The 21759-nt window shown below is 40.5% G+C and overlaps 1 protein-coding gene across 1 annotated transcript in view; it reads right to left on the bottom strand.

The window, feature by feature from the left end:
* Positions 1–21759, bottom strand: part of LOC309601993 (dedicator of cytokinesis protein 5) — an 84619-nt gene that overhangs the window by 6833 nt on the left and 56027 nt on the right. The window contains exons 29-48 of the mRNA XM_082335263.1: positions 19050–19144; positions 17898–17976; positions 17249–17349; positions 16107–16165; positions 15454–15608; positions 13733–13818; positions 13029–13185; positions 12447–12487; positions 12244–12334; positions 11220–11339; positions 10350–10439; positions 9436–9540; positions 7967–8108; positions 5463–5544; positions 5175–5259; positions 4304–4390; positions 3657–3833; positions 1478–1561; positions 520–657; positions 241–407 (exon numbers count right to left, since the gene is read on the bottom strand). Of these exons, the coding sequence (XP_082191389.1) occupies positions 241–407; positions 520–657; positions 1478–1561; positions 3657–3833; positions 4304–4390; positions 5175–5259; positions 5463–5544; positions 7967–8108; positions 9436–9540; positions 10350–10439; positions 11220–11339; positions 12244–12334; positions 12447–12487; positions 13029–13185; positions 13733–13818; positions 15454–15608; positions 16107–16165; positions 17249–17349; positions 17898–17976; positions 19050–19144 (2141 nt within the window). The remainder of the gene's footprint in view (positions 1–240; positions 408–519; positions 658–1477; positions 1562–3656; positions 3834–4303; positions 4391–5174; positions 5260–5462; positions 5545–7966; positions 8109–9435; positions 9541–10349; positions 10440–11219; positions 11340–12243; positions 12335–12446; positions 12488–13028; positions 13186–13732; positions 13819–15453; positions 15609–16106; positions 16166–17248; positions 17350–17897; positions 17977–19049; positions 19145–21759) is intronic.

Raw genomic sequence — 21759 nt, 5'->3', positions numbered from 1 at the left:
CGTGTAGATAATTGGGACCCCGGAGACAAACAGTCGTGGGTTCAATTCCCAGAACTATCCCTACCTGTGCTTCAAACTCCCTATCTGTAAAACAAAATAACAATATTGGCCTCCATTTAAAGTTTCAAATGCACAGCTATTACTATTGTGTATGGAAGCAATCTTCATTTTAAGAGTAACTAATTCTAGCAAAGGCATATCCCCGCTCTTGTAAATCACATGTAAAGGCTGATTACTAACCCGTCTGAACCTGGTCTGGAGGAAGTGCTATCAGATGACGTGGAAGATGTAGAGACCACAGAAGACGCCACAGATGTGACAGAGAGCCGTCTCAGCGTGGAAGACATGATATAAGGCAACACGACAGAGCCTGACCTGCTCTGTTTCCTCTCGGTGAGGGAGGGAGGCTGCAGACAAATATGCTTGTGGTAAATCATGTAACACTAACTCAGACACAACTGGGAAAGGGGAAAGTTGTGTTTCTTTAAGGCAAAACGCTAAACAACCAGGTACACTTACCAAGGTTATTACACCATACTGCTTCTCCACCTTCTTCTTCAGCTCTTTGAAACACGCTATCAGTCTGTCATGTAGAGGCTTCAGCTGTTCCGTCAGCTTCTCACCATGGATCCTAATCCCTTCTGCCAACAATGGCATCTGAAAGGAGGAACAAAATTAAGCTACGAAAGGGCAAATCAGCCCTCCTGTTCCAGGAAGGAATTTTCTATGCATGTTACACATCTCAGATACAATCAAAGGCCTTAAATCAATATGTTTTGAGTTTGCAGAAGCAAAAAAAAGCAATTATACAGTAAGGAAGCTCAGCTACTGACTCATAACTTGTGACACTGTAGTAACTTGAGCTCTATGTGTTCAAGAAACATGAACGTTTTCCCCATCTATATGTATGGTTCCCTCTTCCCTACTCAGATTCCATGTTCTGCTTTGGAAGACACAGTATGTTAAATGCTGGAGTATCACTTCTTAGCCCCCAAAGCTGTGTGATTATGAGGTAGCTTTAACAGGGCTCTGTTGTGTGGAAATGTGTAAAAACTGGCCTGCAGGGATGCACTTTGCATTGCAAAAAAAAACTAGGGCAATTTTTCATTGCTATGCAGGTCAAAATAGACAAACTTTCAATGGTCAGACTGACAAAACATTAGGTCTGATGATTTCATGAAAAGGTAACAGATATTTTGTTATGCTCATGAGGGAAGGGGGGGGGGGCGGGAACCAACGAAACAACTATGCCACATTGGCAATTATTCCAGAATAACATTTCAGAGCAACACAAGATACATGAAGCAGTCTAGGCCACAATTTTAGAACATGACAGTTTCCTCAAAATAAAAAAACAACTGTACACACATCCAGAATGTTCTTATAGTATTTATCTGCATTATGTCTCCAAAACAATGATGCTGGAAAAACATCTGCACTCATACATAGTGCTTCCACTTCTTTCCCCATATGATACCTGTAGAGCGATTAGTTGCTTAAGCAGTTCAATTTTATCTTGATCTTCAGGATGTTCTTGAATATACTTCTCTGTGAAAAAGGCCTGAAAGCAAAGAGAGATGACGATAGAGACACTACGTTGCTTTCACAGCTAACTCTGAGTGAAAGATCCTTGTACTTTAAAAGCAATTAATTGGCATTATTCCTCATAGCAATTTTATTTTTTTTTTTTTTTTTTTTTTTTAAAATATCTCCGTGACACAAAGCTGAAGGAGAAAGAACCATTTGTTGAGAACTGGGAAAAGAGACTATTTTTGTAAAAATAAAAAAAGAAACAAACCCCAAATTTTACTCTTTTTTTGGTAAAACACTGATACGTAAAAAAAGTTACTTTATCACAAGGGTTTTCTTCAATTCCATTTCCCTTCTCATAAAATAGTATCGATGTGCATAATCAAGGCTACGTTACTTGTCACTCAAATGCGAGTAGCAGATCCAGTCTCGGAGTTCTCACTTCAAGGCGTCTCTTTAATTTTTAGCATTTAATGACCTACAGTACACAATGACAGGCAAACAACCTCAGCGGCAGAAAGGTGAACAGGGCATCTCCTGCCTGCAATTTCCTTAAGTTCTATGATTTAAGCCCTTAAGTACAACATTTTCACATGGGGCTTGTTACAAAGATTCAGTAGAAATAAAGACCGTGTCGAGAGTTTGACTCACAGTTTGATTCAACAAAGCACCTTTAGTCTACGCTTCTAATGTGTTTACCTTTAATCAACAGAATCTGGTATCGGTTTAAAGTTGAACAAACACAAGGACACTTTCCTGGACTGAAGCCTTCAAATTGTGCCAATTCACATTATGTGCTACAGTATATTGTGTTGAAATGTATCACAATTCCTGGTCAGAAGAATTTATTTTTTCTTTTTCCTAGATAAAATCCCTAATAATTTTTCATTTGGTTTTAAAACGTGTCTCTGACCTACTTCAGTCTCTGCATATATTTCTTAGTTCTGCCTTCCATTAACTGGACTGTATGTACAAGTGTTTATAGGCCTAGCGGTCTGACTCTGAAAAAGGCTGATGTCAAGAGGAGGTTAGCCTGTGAAAGGACTGCCGGGTAGCTCCCAGTGGATTTTTCTTGAAAGTGTTTAATTATTGCAAGAAGAAAGCGCATGTTAAAAATGCAGACTTTGGCTTTTGGCTACAATGAAACAATTAAAACTCAAGATTTTAGCCGCCCACAAAAGCCAAATGTTCTGTACTGATCTTCAGTTGAAATAGGAAAATATGAACCAGAAATGAGTGTTTCCAGATGTGGTTACAGATACTTCGTGTTTCCTAGTTTTAACTGCTTTCCCACTTTCGTAATTCTAAACTTTATGTCAACCTTAATTCATAAAATAGGAGGATTTAGGGCCAAATTCAGCCCTGGCAAAGTAAGCGACTCCTCTGGAATCAGCAGAGTTAGACCCCAGATAAATCAGACCCTCTCCCATTTAACTTTTGCACTTCATTTCATGTGACTGGAACACATCTGAGAAGAATTAAATGTGTTTTAACACCATCCATTCAGTTTATGGAAATAAGCAATACATTTTGTGCTGGGAATACCATCATTAGATATTGGGAATAAACAGCTTAAGATAAACATCTCAATAAAGGAAGAACATACACTGTTCAGCTGAAGTCAACTGAATAAACCTGGGTAAGAAACACTGTTTTCTTCCTGACATATATGCTCTTTGCTGCAAAACTCCACAGACAGATTATCTGCTGGAAAGAGAAATCCTTACCATTCTATATTAACACAATGGAGAAACGTTAGCTCTTTTGCTTTTCTTTGTTTTTTCTGGGCTGACCAAGAACCTCAATGCCCCCATGAGGTAGGGCCATGCTATTATCACCACCGTAAACGAGGCCCAAAAGAGCTGGATCACTCATCTCTGTGGCAATGCACAGCACTAAAACCAAACACTAAACCACTAAAGATGTGGGGTTTTTCCACCTTCCAGTCTAAGGGAAATCTCTTTGGTTTTTTCTCCTCTTCTTTGAGCTCTGAACAGACAGATATAGCTACAGAACGCACTATGTCTGAGTAACAGCTGAAAACTGAACTTGAATCTCCCGTATTTCAATTCAGGTCTTCAACATTGCAGAGGTCAAACTGAGCTACAGATAAACGTGAAAAAGACCTTTTCATAGTTGGTATATCCCCCCATGACCGCTGGGTCCACAATCCCATTCAGGAGCATAGAGAGAGGATGTACAGGAAGACTCCGGTCCCAGACATGCTGTTGGACAATGTTGCTGATTTTCTCATTGGTTAGCTCCATCGTTTCTATGGCGTTCTTCAAGGGGCTGATCTCTTCCTGACGGAAAGAAGAAACAGAATAAACCTTCATTCGCCTCCACTGAATATGAAATTACGTAACTCCTTGCGTATGAACGGCAGCCCAATAATTTCCAGCAGAGGATTTTGGACTCCCTGTGCTAACTATCTTGCCATTCAGAGATCAGTGCAAGAACAATCTTACACCTTAACACGAAGGAAAAACAGTTTAGGACTTGGCTGCTGACTGTGGAGTATGTTCCAGAATTAACCACCCTCCCAAGCATTATACAGTCAATGTAGAACTTTGCTGCCTTGGGTAGAGCTGTCTGCAGAATGGCATAAAAAGACAAGCACACCAAAGAAGCTACACATTTGCTTTTAGCTGACGCAGAAGTTATTGGTGTGCCACATCCAACAGTGCAAGGACTAGTAGTCCTAACTGTTGCAAGCCTCTCTATTCCATGAAAGATTGGAGGGAATGAGACCCAGACCATATGCAGAACTCACCGTTGTAATCTGTTTGACTTCAAACCACTTGAGGATGCCTGGAAATGAATACGCTGTGGTGTAGGTTGTCCTTTCTATCCACATATTCTAGGTAGAGAAGGAAAAAATTCCAAGATGTAAGGAAAATATTAGTCTTGCAATTCAATTCCCTTCTGCGGTAGAGCGTGGAATCAGGCTTTTAGCACTAGCTGGCAGGACCTACACAATGACTTTCACCTTCACTAACTGGGATGGAACCCAGTGTTTTTGGCAACAAATACCACCTCTACTTTTTAAATGGTATCAACATTAGCAGCAGTAGGCTGTTACCCTCCATGTGGACCACTATTAGGAGGACTGCGACTATGGCATATTTAGCCAGAGTTATACGCAACATGCTCAACCACTACACACGAGCAACAGTATGCCTCACAGGCAGCAAGGAAACGTGCTATTACACTACATCCAAGGCTCCCTCTCCACTGCAAATCTTAGAAGTTGGTCTGAAGTTGAACTGATCCTTCGTGGTTAGAGGCTGGCCTCCTTCAGGACAGCTACATCATCCACAATCTACCAGACACACAGGTGCACTCTGTAGGAAGCTGATGTTGGACAGCACAATACTTACGGATTCTAGATCAAGGATTCTGAGCATTACAACTTCAGCTGCAGAGCCCCTTGACATTATCACATTGGCTCTATGTAAAGATTGCAACGCAAAGTGCAATTTTTCTCCTACCTTTGAATAGCAAAATTCCATTGCCAGAGGTGGAGGAAAAACAATTCTGACAGTGCTGTTCAAAATGCCACCAACAAAATAAATAAATGCACAGAACCATTTTCTCATAGCACAGAAACCCAAACCAGCTGGCATCAAAAGCAAAGGACTCACAGCAAACTCGTTGTCTGGATCTTTTTCTCCTTTCCTGACTGGTCGGGAGTGCGTGAACTGCTGTACCTCGTTTGCTCTGTAGTAGCTAGAAAGAAGCAGAGTAAATGGTGAGTTTTCTCACCTCCCATCCTCCTTACAGAAAGGTTCTTCTGTTTCCTCTCAAAACCAACCACGCTTAAGCTGGACTGTGAAACAAATTTACACAAGACACAAAGGCACTGCACCTTGTGCCTAGGCTAGTCGAGAAAAATACAGAGGACATGTTGAGGGAAAAGGAAAAGAAATTACTTTAAGATCTGTTCAGGAACAGGTTTATCTTTATAATTAGGTGGCAGGTTCATCACAGGCTTCACAATAAAGCACTGCACATCTGAGCAGCTCTAGTTAAGGATGAAAAACTATGAATCCTTTCAGGAAAACAGGAGAGGGAGTGGAATACCCTTCCTGTTTTCATCAAACGTCAGACTTCTCAACAATTCCCTGTGCTCTTGTCATGTTTGAAGAAAAATACCTAGTAGTTCATCAACAATCATAGGCATTATATTGCTTCTTGTAGTTTGTATGCTACTCCTGAACTAAAAGCCCCAAAAGATAAGGGCTATACGAGTATTTCCAACTATTGAAATACCCTGGTGAAAGGCTTGGGAAGCCTGGGTGCTACCGATTTCTACTTTGGGGACAGGAAAACAAGATTCTGCGCTAGGTTCTGTAACGGATGCATCTGTTTCTTCTCTCTCCCTCACCACCCCATGGTTATTTGTCAGATTCTTCCAGCACAGTGAAGCTGCCCCTCCCTCCCCATTTTTAGAGCAATAAAGCTAACTGAAGAAAGTAGGCTGTTTTTAACCAGTGAATATCTACTTCATCTTCAGCTTTTGCAACTGTGAACTATGACAGAAATTAAAAAACAAAGTTAGTAACAGTATCCCCAAGCACAACAGCTTACAATGTTGTTCCTCCAGAGTTCTAAGGACTGTACTGAAGGCTTTACAGAAGTAAAAACCTGTATGGAAAAGGAAAGCATAAACAATATGACCCACATTAATAGATTATTTCTGTGAATCACCTGCCAGTTGCACTCGGAAGTGGCAATGTTTTACTGGCAGGTAGGGTAGCCCCATACATCCTTTATTTCACTGAGCGTAGTTCTAAACAGTATTTTGAAAGCAAAGGCAAGGTCATTCTGCCCGCACTGAAGAGCCAGATGGATACTAGCCAAACCTGAACCCAAAACCACATAACCACATTAGATCAAGCACTAAGCCCAAGCTAATATATTCCTTCTCTCAGGAGAGCTTATTAGGTTGGGCTTCATGCCATGCTAAGCATGCTATACAGCTTCTAGTTCAGAGCTGGTGGAAAACTAGCCTGTTTAACTGTGCGGGCATTCCCTGAGACCGTGTACAGCTCACTCAATATCACCAGTACACTATTATGAAATAACCAAGGGAAGAACAAGGCACTTTGTCATAAAAGAGCAAGGAAGCATATTCTAAGCAAAAGTAAAAAAGAACCTGAGACAACGGAGGTTAAAAAAGCATGAAATTAAAACAAACTCCAGAACTAGCAACCCCTGCCTAACACAACAGTGATTTGGACACTCAAACTCCTCATCTTTTCCGAAGGTGTTTGTAAGAGTTCGAGAAGAACCTGTACCAAATCCAAGCTATGCAGCTGCTCCCCTTTACAATGGGGCTATGCCAAAGACCCGGAACCAAACACCCCCAAACTTTTGGAAGAGTTCAGATCTGGATCCAAATTTTGCAGTTCAGGCTCATCGTGAGCCAAAAACATTAGAACAAACACAAACAGATGCAAAGGAAGTAGCTGAAACAAAGCAGCAATAGAGGAGGCATTTTTTGATACCAAGTTTGGTCCTGAATGAATTTTAATTTCCTATGTGGATTTAGTGCTTGGCAGGCTTATTGCAAGGGAAGCATCTGGTATCACTGCTTGAGCTGTGCCTTTGTACACAGACTTTTAAGGCCAAACTGGACCATCAGATTCTCTAATCTGGCCTGTATAACACAGGCCAGAAGCCCAGTAACTTGGTTTTACTGATGTACATCTTCCAGGAGCACATCTGCTATTGACTGGAAGTCACAAACAAGAATCTGAAGCATCTTCACTAGGTTGCACTTGGTGATGCTCACAATTAAGAGAAAGAGGATCTTAAGCCTAGTGGTGTGCTGTGTCACACACTCTGGAGTTTCACCAGCAGAAAGAAAACAAATTAAAAAAAAAAAAAAAAAAAAAAAAAAAGGTTGTTCACCCAACAACTTTCATCAACATAAATAATCACTTCACACTTCTCACAAAGTGACTTCTAGGGGAAAAAAAAAAAAAAAAAACAACAAAACCGAGCCTTTTCACAAATGCTAGTTAACCACAAGCAAGAACAGAGCATACTTCCATTTTCTTTATATGCCACTTTCACTGCCTGTATTTTACCTCTTTCACCTAGAAATACCCAACTGGATCACATATATACTACAGCAGTCAGCACCACCTGCTTGAGAAGGCAGCACAAGAAATCCTGACCTGCCATCTGTTAAGGTTTCATCCTAACAGCAACTCGTTTAACTCTGACAATATCAAGCTGTCTCTCTTTTTCAATATGTTTAAGTTCACTATTGCAATTCTGGATAGTCTTATTTTCATGCCCAGTGCCTGCCTTCAAAGTCCCCCTGGAGCAGTAAGTTCCTTGCTTATTATTGTTGTTTACAAATTCTCTTATTCTAGGGAAGAGGCAGACCTTGAATGTGCCAAAACCTATTAGAACCAAAAGATACGCTGTTTAGGAGAAGACTTGATCTCTTCTCCTGGAGGGGCAGTGCTGGTCATCTTCTCTGCACTAGGAAACTGGGTCAACAGCTTCAGGTTGAAGTCCTCCCTTCGTTCGTACTCTTTGCCACGGTAGATAAAAATTTTATTCTGTGGGTAGCAGAAGAAAGAGAATTAACGCTAAACAAAGCGATGAGTAAGAGCTTTCTGAACATACACAGAGTAGTCTCAGAGATCTGATTTATATGAAGGGCTGTCCCCTAGCTTAACAGACAGTCAGAAAACATGAGAGAAGAAACACAGGCTGGAGTGACAACACAGCAACTCGCAGGAGCAAGGCCCTGCAACGGCATCCTCATTTGTCTAGAAAATTCATTGTTCCACATACAAGTGTTATTGAACACGTTCATGCTTTCTAGCACTCTAAGAACTCACACATTCAACACATGAAATCTCAGTCATGGGACTGGTTTTAAGTACGAGAACATGTGTCCCAAAAAGTTCTTTAATGCAGGGAACTGCATGCTCCTTGCCAGACCACTTATGATACGAGTTAACTGAGGGATCTCTCTGTGCACAAAGACACGAGTTTTACCTCTGTTCCCTTGCTGAATCTCTTCAGCTACCATTAACAAAATGGGCAGCTATGGCAGCTTCACGCTACAGACTTAACAGTTAGACCATGGCCAATTACTTTTCCAAACTGGCCACCAAGCAGTGGAGGTTTCTGGAAGGGATGGATTTCAAAACATGACCTGGAGGTGAAAGCCTTCTATGCCATCCAGCTCCACAGTCCTAAGTTAACATTTTTCTTTTTTAATGAGCTTGGCCTCCATTTAAGGCCAGTAACTTCAAACAACTCCAGTCTGAAAATGTAAATGTTTCTCAATTTTAAATAATAGTTGGGAATATTTTCTAGTATGCTGCACCCTGCCCATCTGACTCACTTTGGCTAGATTCTTGTATTACAGCTAGCATAGATCCAGAAATGCTTAGCAGCAATCTCAAACAGGAAGCATCTCTGCATTTTAATTCTTCTGCGTGGGACAGACTCTTACTAATGTGCTTGAGCATTGAAATGATCCATGTCCTGAAAATTAGGCTGATTCAGGCTGAAAAGCAATGGGATAAATTCTTTACAAGCTAAACGTTTTCTAATGGCAACAATCATATTTTGGAGGAAGTCTATCAGGCACAAATATAAAAGGTAGATTCTGTTTAAGTCCATATAAGAACATACCAATCATCTAACAAACCCTATTAAAACACTAACTTTATTAAAGCTGTTAACACAGAAAAATCCAGTCTCGTCTCTTTTTATATGGTGCAGTGTTTTGAAATACTTCAGGAATTTAGATCTCTCAGTGTCATTCAAAGGAAAAGGAGTTTGGCATCTGAATTTTCTCAGAAGCTCTGCTAAAGTTGTGACTTTTAGGGTACCCACCACTCCAGAACTTGAGTGCTGAAGAATTCTTACCCGGAGGAAAGAGGGGAAACCCTGACCATAGTATCCAACAGCAAAGTACTCTGGTTGAGGTCTCATTGCCTTCATAATATTCTCATAAAAAGTAGCTCGTTTTTTCTGGAAGGAAAAAACCAAAAGAGAGTCACCAGCATTTTCACTTTGGAGTGTTCAAGGACACTGCCAGACAGTGTCTGTCAGCTCACATTCCCAGTGACAATTCCTGATCTATTAGTTCGCCCCTACAGAATACTTTTTACAACTGTTTTTTTGATACGGTATCTCATACTTATCCATTTACTTGGTTAAATATTTGGTTTGTCTGGGCCAGAATCAACTCCATTTCCTGGTCTGCAGACATGACAGCAATGCCATGTTTTTTAGGATTCCAAGAGGATACCCGAAATCCTTAACTATTGCACCACAAATTAAAAATAATGTTCTGAAACTGAGCAGACACAAATGGTGACAAATGTCAGAGAACTGGCAGAAATAAAACTGGGCAGATGATTCTCATATGAAAGAACATAAAGACCATCTGGTTACATCTTTAACCACTAGAAAACATAATTCAGAACCAAGATGATTCTATAGTTCTGTGTTCATACACAGTAGTTTTATCACACAAATAACAAGGTGATGAGATTTATGGAGCCTGAAAATGCACCATGCAAATGTTACCGTATTTGATTAACAGTAAGAATGTTAAACATCTGCACACGATATCGTCATGCTAATTACAAGGTCAAAACCACACACTTTAAAAAAAATTATGAAAACATTCTTCTAATATTAAGCTTTACAAAACCATGGGGGTTATGCTGGTTTGTCTTTAACATAAATGTATTTTGGGTTTATCCTGCTCAACAGTATTAATTTAAGCATTCAGCAGCCTGCTGAAAATGGAGGAAAAAAAAAAAAAATCTTACCAGGAGATTACCAAGGCCCTCATAATCAAAGACCTTGTTTTCATACATGTCAGCCAACTCCTTGCTTAGCTGAATGGCTTTTTCCCACATCTCCATGGAGGGTGAAGGGAGGCAGGTGAGGGAAGAAGAGCACAAACAAAATAAAAGACTCAGTTAAAAGCATTCATTACCACAGATAGGTAAACAAAAAATTCAGCTGATTTTAATTCAGGCAGTACTTTAATGCACTGCCAACTTTCCCTTAGACTCCATGCTGTACGTTTTTTTGCAGTAATTATTATAGTCACACAGCTCTTTTGATTTGTAGATCTGAAAGTGGTTTGCAAAGCAAGGTTTCCATTGTTACTCCTGATAGGGAAAAATGAGGCACAAAGAGGTAGAAGGACATGTCCAAACAGCAAGTGAGAGAAGCTCAGGTGGTCTCCTCCACCAATACTTCATCCCCTGCATCAGGCTTCCTTGGGTTTGTCTCATACAGCTCTGGTAGAACCATCCATCCAAAGCGCAACTAACACAAGTTCAGCATCAGCCAGACAAGCCATACTCACCGCAATGCAAAAACCTGACAGAAGCCATTACCCAGAAAAAGAAAGGAAAACACCTATAGTTTTCTCATCTACCCGGTATCTTGAACAGGGTTAGTTTTTCATGTGCTCTTTGACTAACAAGGAAATAGAAGGATTCAAAGATCTCCAGGACAAATAGATACCCTGCTCATGCCAGTACTGTGGTCTTTATTAAAAAGCATCAAAAGCCCGTTATGGAATCATGTCTGCTTTTAACAGAAGTTGTTTTAACAACTTCTGCCAGCTACATTCACCAAGCCAAGTATCTACCAGTGAACTGTAGGAACACTGCAGAGATACTCACTTTGCCCCTGTCAAAGAAGGAGATAATTTCTTGGTAGAGTTTTTCCTTGAGTTCCTGTTGTGAGTAGACGTAGTAGCTGTCCCTCTGCAGGAGATGAGGGACACACGGCTTCTCGGACCACTAGTACAGAGGGAAAACAGGCAAAGTTGAAAGAACTGGAACACTGTTAGATTAACAAGCCCTTACAGTGGAGAGACTCACCTTCTGCAGGGATGCATTCAAGACAAATCCATCATCAATGCAAAGGGAGAAGGATATAAGCTGCGCTGGCTGACTAATGTAAACTAGGAATGCACACACAAACACTGCATCTCAGCAGCATGGTTAGAATAACAAGTAGCTAGTACGCAGTAACTTCTTAAACCACTCCAGCCAGCTGCTCAGAAAAACATCTGATTATGCTCTCTCACTGCATATATAAGCAGCCAGAAAGCTAATATTTTTCTACGTTAAAAGTTCATTTCAAATCAGTTTAAGAATTCGTCTGAACTTGTACAATTATTTTAGTCATATTTAAAAATCACTCTAAAGTGTTAATACAAGTTTAATTATATCTGCAAAACTGGCATGATTTTTGGCTTAAGGTCTTACGCTGAGACACTAAGCGAATGTGTATGCTTTATTAATCTGTGGAAGAAATGAAAAGGTTGACTTAAATCCAAATTAAGATGGCTTAGGCTAATGCATTTTACACTGTTCACAGAGAAGTGGGAAAACACTGTATTACGACCCCTAACACAGACATTTTCTCCCAGCTCACTATAGCACTCTGTTTCACCAAGGGTATTTAACAAATTGATGCTAACAACATTTTTGCTTTCATCCATTTAGCTGCTGTGCAATTTGCAAAATTGTGAAGCTCCTTAACGACCACTAGAACCCAGGTAATGCAAAGCCACGTTAAAAAAAACAAACCAAAAAAAAAAAAAACCCCAAAAAGTGAATTGTTTATTCTGAGCTGTTTGCACTTCATTTAAAACCCATATCCTGACAGTGCAAACTAAAATTGGCTTTAATGTAATACCTGGAGCAGCTCTGCATGGAGAAGGAGAGTGTATGCTGCCTCTGTGAAGTTCTCACAGTCTGTGTGCAGATCCCGGAGTTTATATAGATACCTAAACAAATGAAAAGCAATTCTTACTTGATGTGAAGGACTCCTGTATCAGTGTGCAGAACACCAAGAGAAATAAAGGCTTCTATACATGTTTATGGAGGGAAACAGCCTACCTGATATAAATGTCCTCTCGTTTCTTCTCCTTATAAAAATTCTGCCAAGAATAGGAAAACAAGTCAAACTTTCACAATGTAAAGTGGCATGGATTTGCATAATCATCTCTAGACAAGTAACTTAAGCATCAGTTTTAGATATTTCAAAGATCTTCGCTGTCATCTTGCCTACTTAGGTGCATACATCCCTACAACCATCCCTTTAACATAAGGTGGGGCTACTGTCACCTCTAGAGAAGGGGTAAGGCAAAGAAAGCGGCTTGTCTGAAGTCATACAGGCTCTCTGCAGTGGAACAGAGACTTAAGCCCACATTTCCCAAACTATCAGCTACCCATCTTTCCTGCCTGTATTTCAGGGCTTCAGATTACCAGGTAGACAAGGACTAGCCATGTGACTTGATTTTGGACTGTACATCTTTCTATGCTTTACAGCTGTCAATGGCTGATAGCCTGATTTAGGCGCATCATTAACCAGAAATGGCATAAAGCATTACTTAAAATCCTACAAAAAAACCCCTTCGGAATCCACAAAAGGCAGGTCAGTAAAGAAGCACCCGTATCCAAACCCAGCCTTCCCCGTACCAGCACATTGACAGTGCAGCTCATGCGGTTCTCCTTGCTTTCATCGTGCATGATTGTCCTGTAGTCCAGCAGGTTCTCTAGCAGGCTGCTGACCAGCAAAGCAAACACTTCTCCAGAAGCAGATAGATATTTATGCTTCCGACAGTGCTCCAGGAGGCTGCAGATACACCCAGAGAGACGGAAGGGAATACTCAGTTACGGTTCTGAGTGGTGTTAAGTAGAACTTCAGCGTAAATTACCCAAACAGCCACTCAGCTAACAGAGTCAAATATGTTTCCTGAACAGAGACTCACAGTGCAGAACAGCGCACTGCATCCACCGACTTGAGATGCCCACGTCAGGCAGGTCAAAGCCTGCCTTGTTGATCAAAAACCTGGATTCTACTCTTGGTGCTAAAAGAAGGCTCTGATTTTGCTTTAACTCTGAGCCTGCTGTTCTCAAGCTTTTCCATTTACAACCCCCTTGCCAGTTTGGCACCTGCCTCTAGCCTTTCATCTCCAGCTTCAGGGTAGTTGTGCAAGTTGCTGCTCCAGAATAAAAGCATCATTTTAAGGCAATCAGTCTCAGAATACCCATATAGCATTAAGATTGCTGTCAACTACACTGTCTCCCTGTTCACTGGAGTAATGAATTAGGGTTTCTTTGCATTAGAAAAATAGGCAACTAAGCTGTAAAAAAGAGCCTCTGTTCTTCATAAAACTTACAGTTTCTCCAGCAAAATCTTGTACTGTTCATCCCCTCGGCCACCCTCCACTTCCTGGTCCAGTCTGGTTATCAACTCATTTTCAAACTGAAAAGGCAAAAAACCAAAATCAAATAGACAGCAACTCTCAAGAGTGTGGTCTGAACATTAGTAATGCTTGTGGCTGGTGTTTCTGAACTTCCCCGCCATCAGACACTGGTTTTACATGCAAAGCTAGAGTACGCTTTCATCGTTGGAGCAGAATAAAAATGTTAAGAAGCCAAGATGACAAGATTGGAGCAAGGAAACAGAAGTCCTCCCTCTCTCACCCTACAGTCACTGGAAAGTCATGCTCTGGGGTAATGCTTCCTCTTCTCCTCCATCCATTAGCACCTCAATTTTGCTAGGATGGAGAAGCATCTTAGCAGCCAACTTACAGATGATAATGGTCATTCACTCACCCTGAAGAAACTGAACTACTACCATCAGTTAAGGGAAAGTCACAACTCTCTGGCCATCATAAATATTTGTGACCACTAATTAAAGCATCTTCTCATGCTGCAAGAACCAAGTCCTGTGTGATTATCTGTCTAGCCATGAAGATATGCCCTTTTATGTGCAAGCAGGTCAACTACATAGTCTCAGTTTTAACTGTGGCTAGCATATAAATACCACTGGAATGGAAAATCCATGCCACACACATCCCGTTTCCTTCTACCAATTCCAAAAACCCCTGAGATCCTGGAGCCAACCACACCAAAGACTGATGACCCCAAGGGAAGAAAGATCCCATGTGTGCACTGAAGCTGGGGTCTAAGCTGGTGTGGGCGTGGTGCTTAGGGAGATGCACATCACATTTGACAACAGTCTGAACTGCCAAGGTGGCTGCCTTTTGGACGGATGGCTCCTACCTATCTCCAGGGAGAAGACTGTCTACAGCGTAACTACAGTGTCCCCTGCCTGCCAGTTGAGATGTTAATGTCTGATATCCCCAGAGGAAAGCTGGAAGAATAAGTCTTTAGAAACTGCAGTGAAAACTTAAGCTCAGGGCAAAAGCAAAGATCCTCTTTTTTCCTTCCTCACTTTCTGGTGCTTTCTCGGTAGCAATGAAAGGCAACTTCTGGAGAAATTAGCACAGGGTTGGAACTCAGGGATCTGGGTCCTGTTCCCTGCTCTGTCCTTTTACTTGTGTAGCCTCAAGCAAATCCTGTCTGTCCTTTGTATCACTGTTCTCCTTTCCAAAATGGTGGCATCAGTATTCACAAATGTGTTGCCAAATTTGAAGTTAATGAGGGATTTAGTCAGTATGTAAGCAACCACATACTCCTAACACTTGATTGTCCAGCAATTTTCTTTATAGTAACTTACATTTACAGCCATAGATCTGTCCTGTGGGAATTTATATTGTTATTATAAATGTACATAGACATGACTTTTTAGGGTACTCTCTTTGGGTCTTCAAATTGCTTCACAATTTAAATGTGGGTATTCACACATCTGCAAATGCAGAAAGGTATGAAAACAGAAGAATTCATTAATTATCAAAGTCATGCAAACGTACAGTCAGGGACAGAACTGAAGAGTCCTGACTCCTACAAACCACTTAACAATAACTTCTCAAGGTGTTTGGCAAAATGCGTGTTTTGTGTGGTTTTTTTGTTTGTTTTGTTTAGATGCTCTCTTCTCCTTCTTGCCCAATGCATACTGTGGAACATCTGTACTGAAGATACCAGGCTCCCTTACCATATGGAAGTTTCTGTTCCCACTGAAGTTAAACTCGCACTGCATCATATCAAAGAAGATGGGAATGGTAGCTTTCCGTAGCTCAGGCTCTGGGACCAGGGTTACCTCCAGAATTGGGCCTACCATTGCGGGAATGAATTTTATTTTGTGGGGACCTGCAAGAAAGTCAAAGTCAGATACATCCTAATGGCAGGATTTGGATATCCAAATGCTTAAGCACATTATTCATATAAAATAAAGACCATAAAACACAGACATTCTGCTTAGAACACACATTTTACACGGAAAATGGCTACTTAAGGTAGAATTACCATGTTACAGCCCCAAAATTCAGGAATAGTCCAAGAAAATTGAACTGAATTGCATGCAATGTTGCAAATCACAAAGGCTCTCTGAAAAATTCTACTCTTGCCCTTCATATGGTAGAACATCCTTTGTAAAGGATCTGAGAAATTATTTCAGCAGCTGATGTGAGAAGAGATCAGCTTTTGCAAGCTATTCACAGAAAAGGGAAAAGAGATTCTGTGCTCTGAAACAGCTGAACCTTAAGTGTATTTCCCCACATTAAACATGAGCAGCTTTCATAAAGAAATAAAGGATTTGAAACCCAGCTTGAGAGCTTGAATAAAGATAATTCTTTGGCTGGAACTCACCCAGGTTATACCACATATCCCTTATTTTGAAGCCAATTTCTTTCCTCATGTCCCCATACCTAGGAAAAAGTATTAGAAAGAAAAAGATGAAAAAGTCCTACACACTGAAATTACCTTTGCAAAGTTGCTGAAGAAATTTAATGGCAAAACCACAGAAATCCATTACCCTCTCCTTAAAAAAACCCACCACACACAAACCTGGATATGCTGGGCACTTATACCAAAGGGTCTCACAGACTACCTTCTGTACTGGGAATCGATCAAGAAGTTCCTCAATAGTACTTACCTTTTGTTAGATGTTCACCTTATCTTTTTCTTCCTTACCCTGCCCAGCACTAATGCTCAATGCACAGAGGAGGAGAACGGCCATGTGCCATTATGGCAGAAGACTGCAGACTCCCTGAGAGCAGAATAAAGCTGCAGTCCTGCTGCTTCATGCAATTCTACCCAGAATTCTGTTGTATTTGGTGTTTTTCCCTAAAGCTTTAACTGCTGACATCGAGAGTATGCAAGAATATTTAATTATCATGCTTCTTAAAGCCCTCATTATCGCAGAAAAAAGATGGTAAACATTAACTACGTATACCCTAACAAAATTCTATGTCAAGATCTACAAATATATTTAGGCACTTGATTCCAGCTAAATGCAGAAGTAAAAGCTGTTCGGTGTCCTTGTGAATCTGGACAAGTTACTAAAAATTACTGCTTTGGGATTGATGAATGCCTCTGAACTGCTCTCGCTTTCAAAACGGAAAAAGCAAAGAGGGGACTAAAGAACTGCAGGGCTTTTAGGATTCTTGCTTAACTACCTTACACAATGGCTGAGGAATTGCATAAGGCATTGCTTTGGGAACTATGAAAAGCTTTCTGTTACAGACCTTATAGTAGAAAGAGTCTTTTGGCAAGGTGCTTAAACCGACCTTAAATAGCTCAGGATCTGTCTGACCAGACTTAGACATCCACAGTGTAAAGACCTGACATCTGTCCTAGTCACCCCTCCTCCCTTTATCACCATTCATTAATCAAGCACTTCCATGGCATGCTTCATCTCATTCTAAGATTGTATGGGGTATGACTGGAACAGTGCAAATGAAGCTTCTTAAAAGCAAAAAGGCCCGGCAACTTTTTAAGTGTAAACTCACTTCTTGATAATTTTGTTGCGTTTGGCTTGTGAGAAGGTCTCCAGCTGGAGGGATTCATGAGTGAGAAAGGCCACTGCCAAATGGAAATAGTTATTCCAGAGCTGTGGAAGAGAAACAAGTCTAAAATAGGAGAAGGCAAAGGAAAAGCAACAACCAGCACAACAGAGCTACACAGCCCTAAGTGCTGTAGTCTCCCAGGTAAATGTTAATGAGAAAGCGTACCAACAGTGAGCTGGTAGATGGGTCTGTGTTCTTGGCCGTAGCAGGCAAGCTATGAAGCATATAGCAGCTTAAAATTTCTCACTCTTTTTAGCTTGTACTTTCCAACTAAAGGAAGCGACAGTGGGTACGCCCATACAGTATTTTGTTCCTAACTAGTCAACCACAAATCAGCTATAGTCAGCATGCTGCTCAACTTGACCTTGTAAAGCCTGCAGCAGTTGTATTTGCTTGCAACTTATTGCTGCACTAACCACAGTTCTGTAATTCAAAACCGCTTTGCATTCTGCTGCTTTTCTATAAAAGACTATGGACATTTTCCCCAGGCATGCTCCATATCAACAGATCTGTTAACAGCAGAATTTGTTTGTTCTTCCTGCCTTTCAGGGCTGGGGTCCATAAGAAAACCCAGAAACAATGGACCTACTACCTGGAGTTCAAAACTTGTTTGATCCAGAAAGAAACGATTGAGTACAGAGGTAAATTGGTTCACCGCCCGGAGGAAAACCCTGGAAGAGATAAAAACATCAAATAAAAGGTGGCTCTTGAAAAAAATAACATTGCAGTTCTATGTTTACGACTCCTACATGTAAGCTCAAGAGACAAGAATAGATTCTCCCAAACAAGACAAGTATTCCTCTATAATGCTATTTCACCTCTTTCCCAGTAGAGGGACATTCAGGGAAAGTTATTCCTCTGTTTCTGAACAAAAGAAACCTTGACTGGAGGCAGATGAGAAACAAAACACTTTTTGGATCATCCAATCTCTTTGACAGTGCAGTGTCATTGCAGATGGTAGCTTCTCTTAAGTTTAGCCTATCCTCACCACTAAAGCATTCAAATAACTTGCCACTTTCACGCCCTTCTCCACACCACACCCCCTACGACACAGCAGAGCTACGCCGCATCCATTCTGAAGATGACTTGCATAACTGTGCCATGCAAACAAGAGTTACACGCTTGTTGTTTCTTCATTCTGGCCCCAGTTCTGTTGATAGCGCCTGTGGGAAAATTAAATTCACAGGCATGTAGACCCTGCTGCGTCATGGATAGCAGGTTTGGCCATGCTTTACCACCTAGCACAGCAGACAGATAGCGAGCCAAAGCCATTCGAATTGTACAGGCTTCGCAGGACAGACTGACTCACACAAGGCCAAAGTCCACAGCAGAGGACAGACGTGAATCTGGGTAGTTCTAGTTTGCAGGCCAGCACACTAAACCCTAGACCACACTTCAGTCCAACTCTAGCTTTACGTTTGCCACGTGATTCCCCCAGAATTGAAACCAAAAAGGCTTCTCTAATTTACACTGCACTCTCCAGCAGATAAGTGACTGGATGAAAGACTGCATGGTTTTGATTGTGTGCCTTTAGGCAGGAAAAGGAAGATTTCCAGTTCCATCAAGAGAAATGCACAGGCACTACAATTTACTGAAATCCAATTTACATCACCCTGAAACTGTAAAAGAAAATAAGCCTATGTAACTCCATTGATTTGCAAGCCTGCTTGTGTGAGTCACCCTCCTTTCAGAACCAGAAAGGCTCCAAAGCACTAGCAAGACTTAACATAGCACAACTATATACCTGCTCTGCATCATATTCATGACCATCCAGTCGGTTGCATAGACATTTTTTCCAATCAGATCCTTAAACATAATGAATGTTTCCATCAGGAAGTCCTGTTGGAAAAATAAAAACCACAGCCCATCAAGTTGAACATGGTAGTCTTTTATCCACATGAGAATATAGGGAAATGCAAATGTTTGCAATTGCATCAATTATCGACTGCACTGATTAGTAATCAATACACTGTACCTCCTAAGAAGGATCTCTTATTGTGTAGGTATATTCCAATAACTAGATTATTTCTGACATCTCATCCATTCAGTTACAGAAGGAGAAATAATTCCACAGAACATGTTGATCTGTTTTATTAAACCTGTCTTTACTGCTTTGAATTAAGCTGGGTTGTAGGGAGTTCTGGTGCACAAGCTGGATTAAAAAGCAAAACCAATATTCAAGGACTTGTTTCCAAATGTCTGAATGATGACAGTGTAACAGCCCTATGCCGTATCTTCTGTAAAGATGGAAATTGTAATCTATTTTCACTTCCCCAATTAGTTAAGTCTTTTCTGATCCAGTTTAAAACAGATAGTTAAACAGAGGTAGTGACCATGCCATCAGACACATTGTTTAGACCATGACTGTAGAAAAGACTTTTTGCACAAACACTAAACTGCTCCAAACAAAGCTACATCACACCTTAAGACTTGGGCAAGGCAAGGTTGAATTGTAGAATAAGAAAAAAGGAAAAGGAAAAAGAGAGATGAGCAAAAGAAGGTAATGTCAAGAATATCGATCTCTCTATTGTGGTTGCTACAGATATAAATGCCACCTATGAGCATTTAAATGGATGCTGTTCTCTACAAAGACAGCACATTAGCATAGCATTTCAAAATGAGAGGGACACAAAGAAGGTCACATGAGAAATCACCACCAGCAAAAAAAAAAAAAAATTTTTGTTGAGCTGAACAGCTTGCTCTAAAGAATTGGCAAGCGACATCGATGGAGAGAGAGAAATGGGCATTTGGTGCTGCCTCAGTAAAAATCCTGCAGGCATTATTAAATCAGAGCTTGATGGAAAGGTTTGGACTTGACATGGGGCACCTTGAAGATATGAATTAACTTATAACAGCGTTAAACCAACCAAGTAATGATACAATGCCAGGGCTGAAAATACCAAAGCAAATAAAACCCAAGAATAAACAACAAAAATGAAAACAGTTATAGCAGTAAAACAAAATGCGATGTTGTATTGATATTAACAACTACACTACCACAAATGCGGGCTTGCTCCTGTAGATTTAAGAATTTGTAAAAATTAGGTTACAAATTGTTATTTTCAATCAGTATCTGTTTAAATTATGTGCAGCTAGTTTTAATAATTACATAATTTACCCTCTTAATATGTCCTCATGTAGAAAATTTATGTATACACACAGAAATACAAAAGAAACATTCTCGTATTTGAGTCAGAAGGTGCAGAACTATATGGTAAAACAAGACATCTTCAACTTGCAAGCTGAGGTTCAATCTGAAGTTTCTATTTCAGGAAAGCTTCTAAGCACCTGTTTAACCTTACCTCAAACTTAAGTTATGATGGTCTCCCACTAGCTCAACTGCTCTTCAGGAGAAATTCTGAATTGAGGCCCACGCAACATAAAATTTGTTTCAATTCTGCCTTGAATCCACCTTTTTCCAAAATCCATCAGATTTGTCTTCCTAGTACCCTTCTTCCTCAGACACAGTATTTCTACATAACCCTGCTGAAAACCTTTTTACTCATTTACTTAATGAACACTAGCAGAATTCATGAATCTACTTCGGTTTTTCTTCCTTCACAAAAAATTATTTGGGTAATATAAAAAGCAATTCTAACACTAAATGATGAGTGCTCTCTATAAACAATGCAGCCAAGTGGCCTTTCAGATGCAGAAGTGACAGAAATGTGTGTGTCCTGTAGGTGGCTATGTTGCTCAAGAGATTGCAAGCAATTCCAAACACACAAGGCAAGAGAGATCACCTTGCCATCCAAAATGAATTACAAACACCTTCTTGTGGTTTTTGATCTAGCTTTTACAGGAAGAACAGAAGTCCAGGCTCTTCCCCAGCCACTATTTAAATAAGCAAGAGCTTCTAAGTTGCAAAACAAGGAGTATGGGGACAAAAAAGCCAGAACAGTTGCTGTGTCATGCTTCAGAGACCTGCATAAATACTGGTTTTGGTTCCGACTTGTTCTGGGCAGTCTGGGGAAAAATCTGGACACAGCTGTTAATTCTAAGGGCCTCAAAAAAAAGAAAAAAAAAAACACAAAACAAAACAAAAAAAACCCAACAACAACCCAAAATAACCAAAAAGAAACCCTAATGTTTCACCTGGTTTCACATTGAAGGTCCCTGGGGACGTGAATTGTACACAGTTTTTAACATGGAGGGAACTATTTGCATTGCTGCCCACTAAAGCAAGACTAAAGTCTTTTTAATTAATTTAATTAAAATCTAGAGGAGGAGAAAGAATTAGAAAGAAATAGAACAGGATCACAAAGAGATACAGTGAGAGCAAGAGAGGGGAAAATGCTTTTTCTTTCCATCTTCATTCACTCTTCTGGTTCTTGACTTTTTACTGGCACAGACTTAAATAGTCATTGAACTTGTATTTACTCAATGCTACAAATGCTATTCTCAGGCTCTACTGAGTCAGCAGCATCCACTGTGTATACCCAGCAGGGGTGATG

This window comes from Platalea leucorodia, assembly GCF_965183815.1.
Source record: "Platalea leucorodia genome assembly, chromosome: W".
Classification (NCBI taxonomy): Eukaryota; Metazoa; Chordata; class Aves; order Pelecaniformes; family Threskiornithidae; genus Platalea; species Platalea leucorodia.
This window is presented reverse-complemented; position numbering and strand designations above follow the sequence as displayed.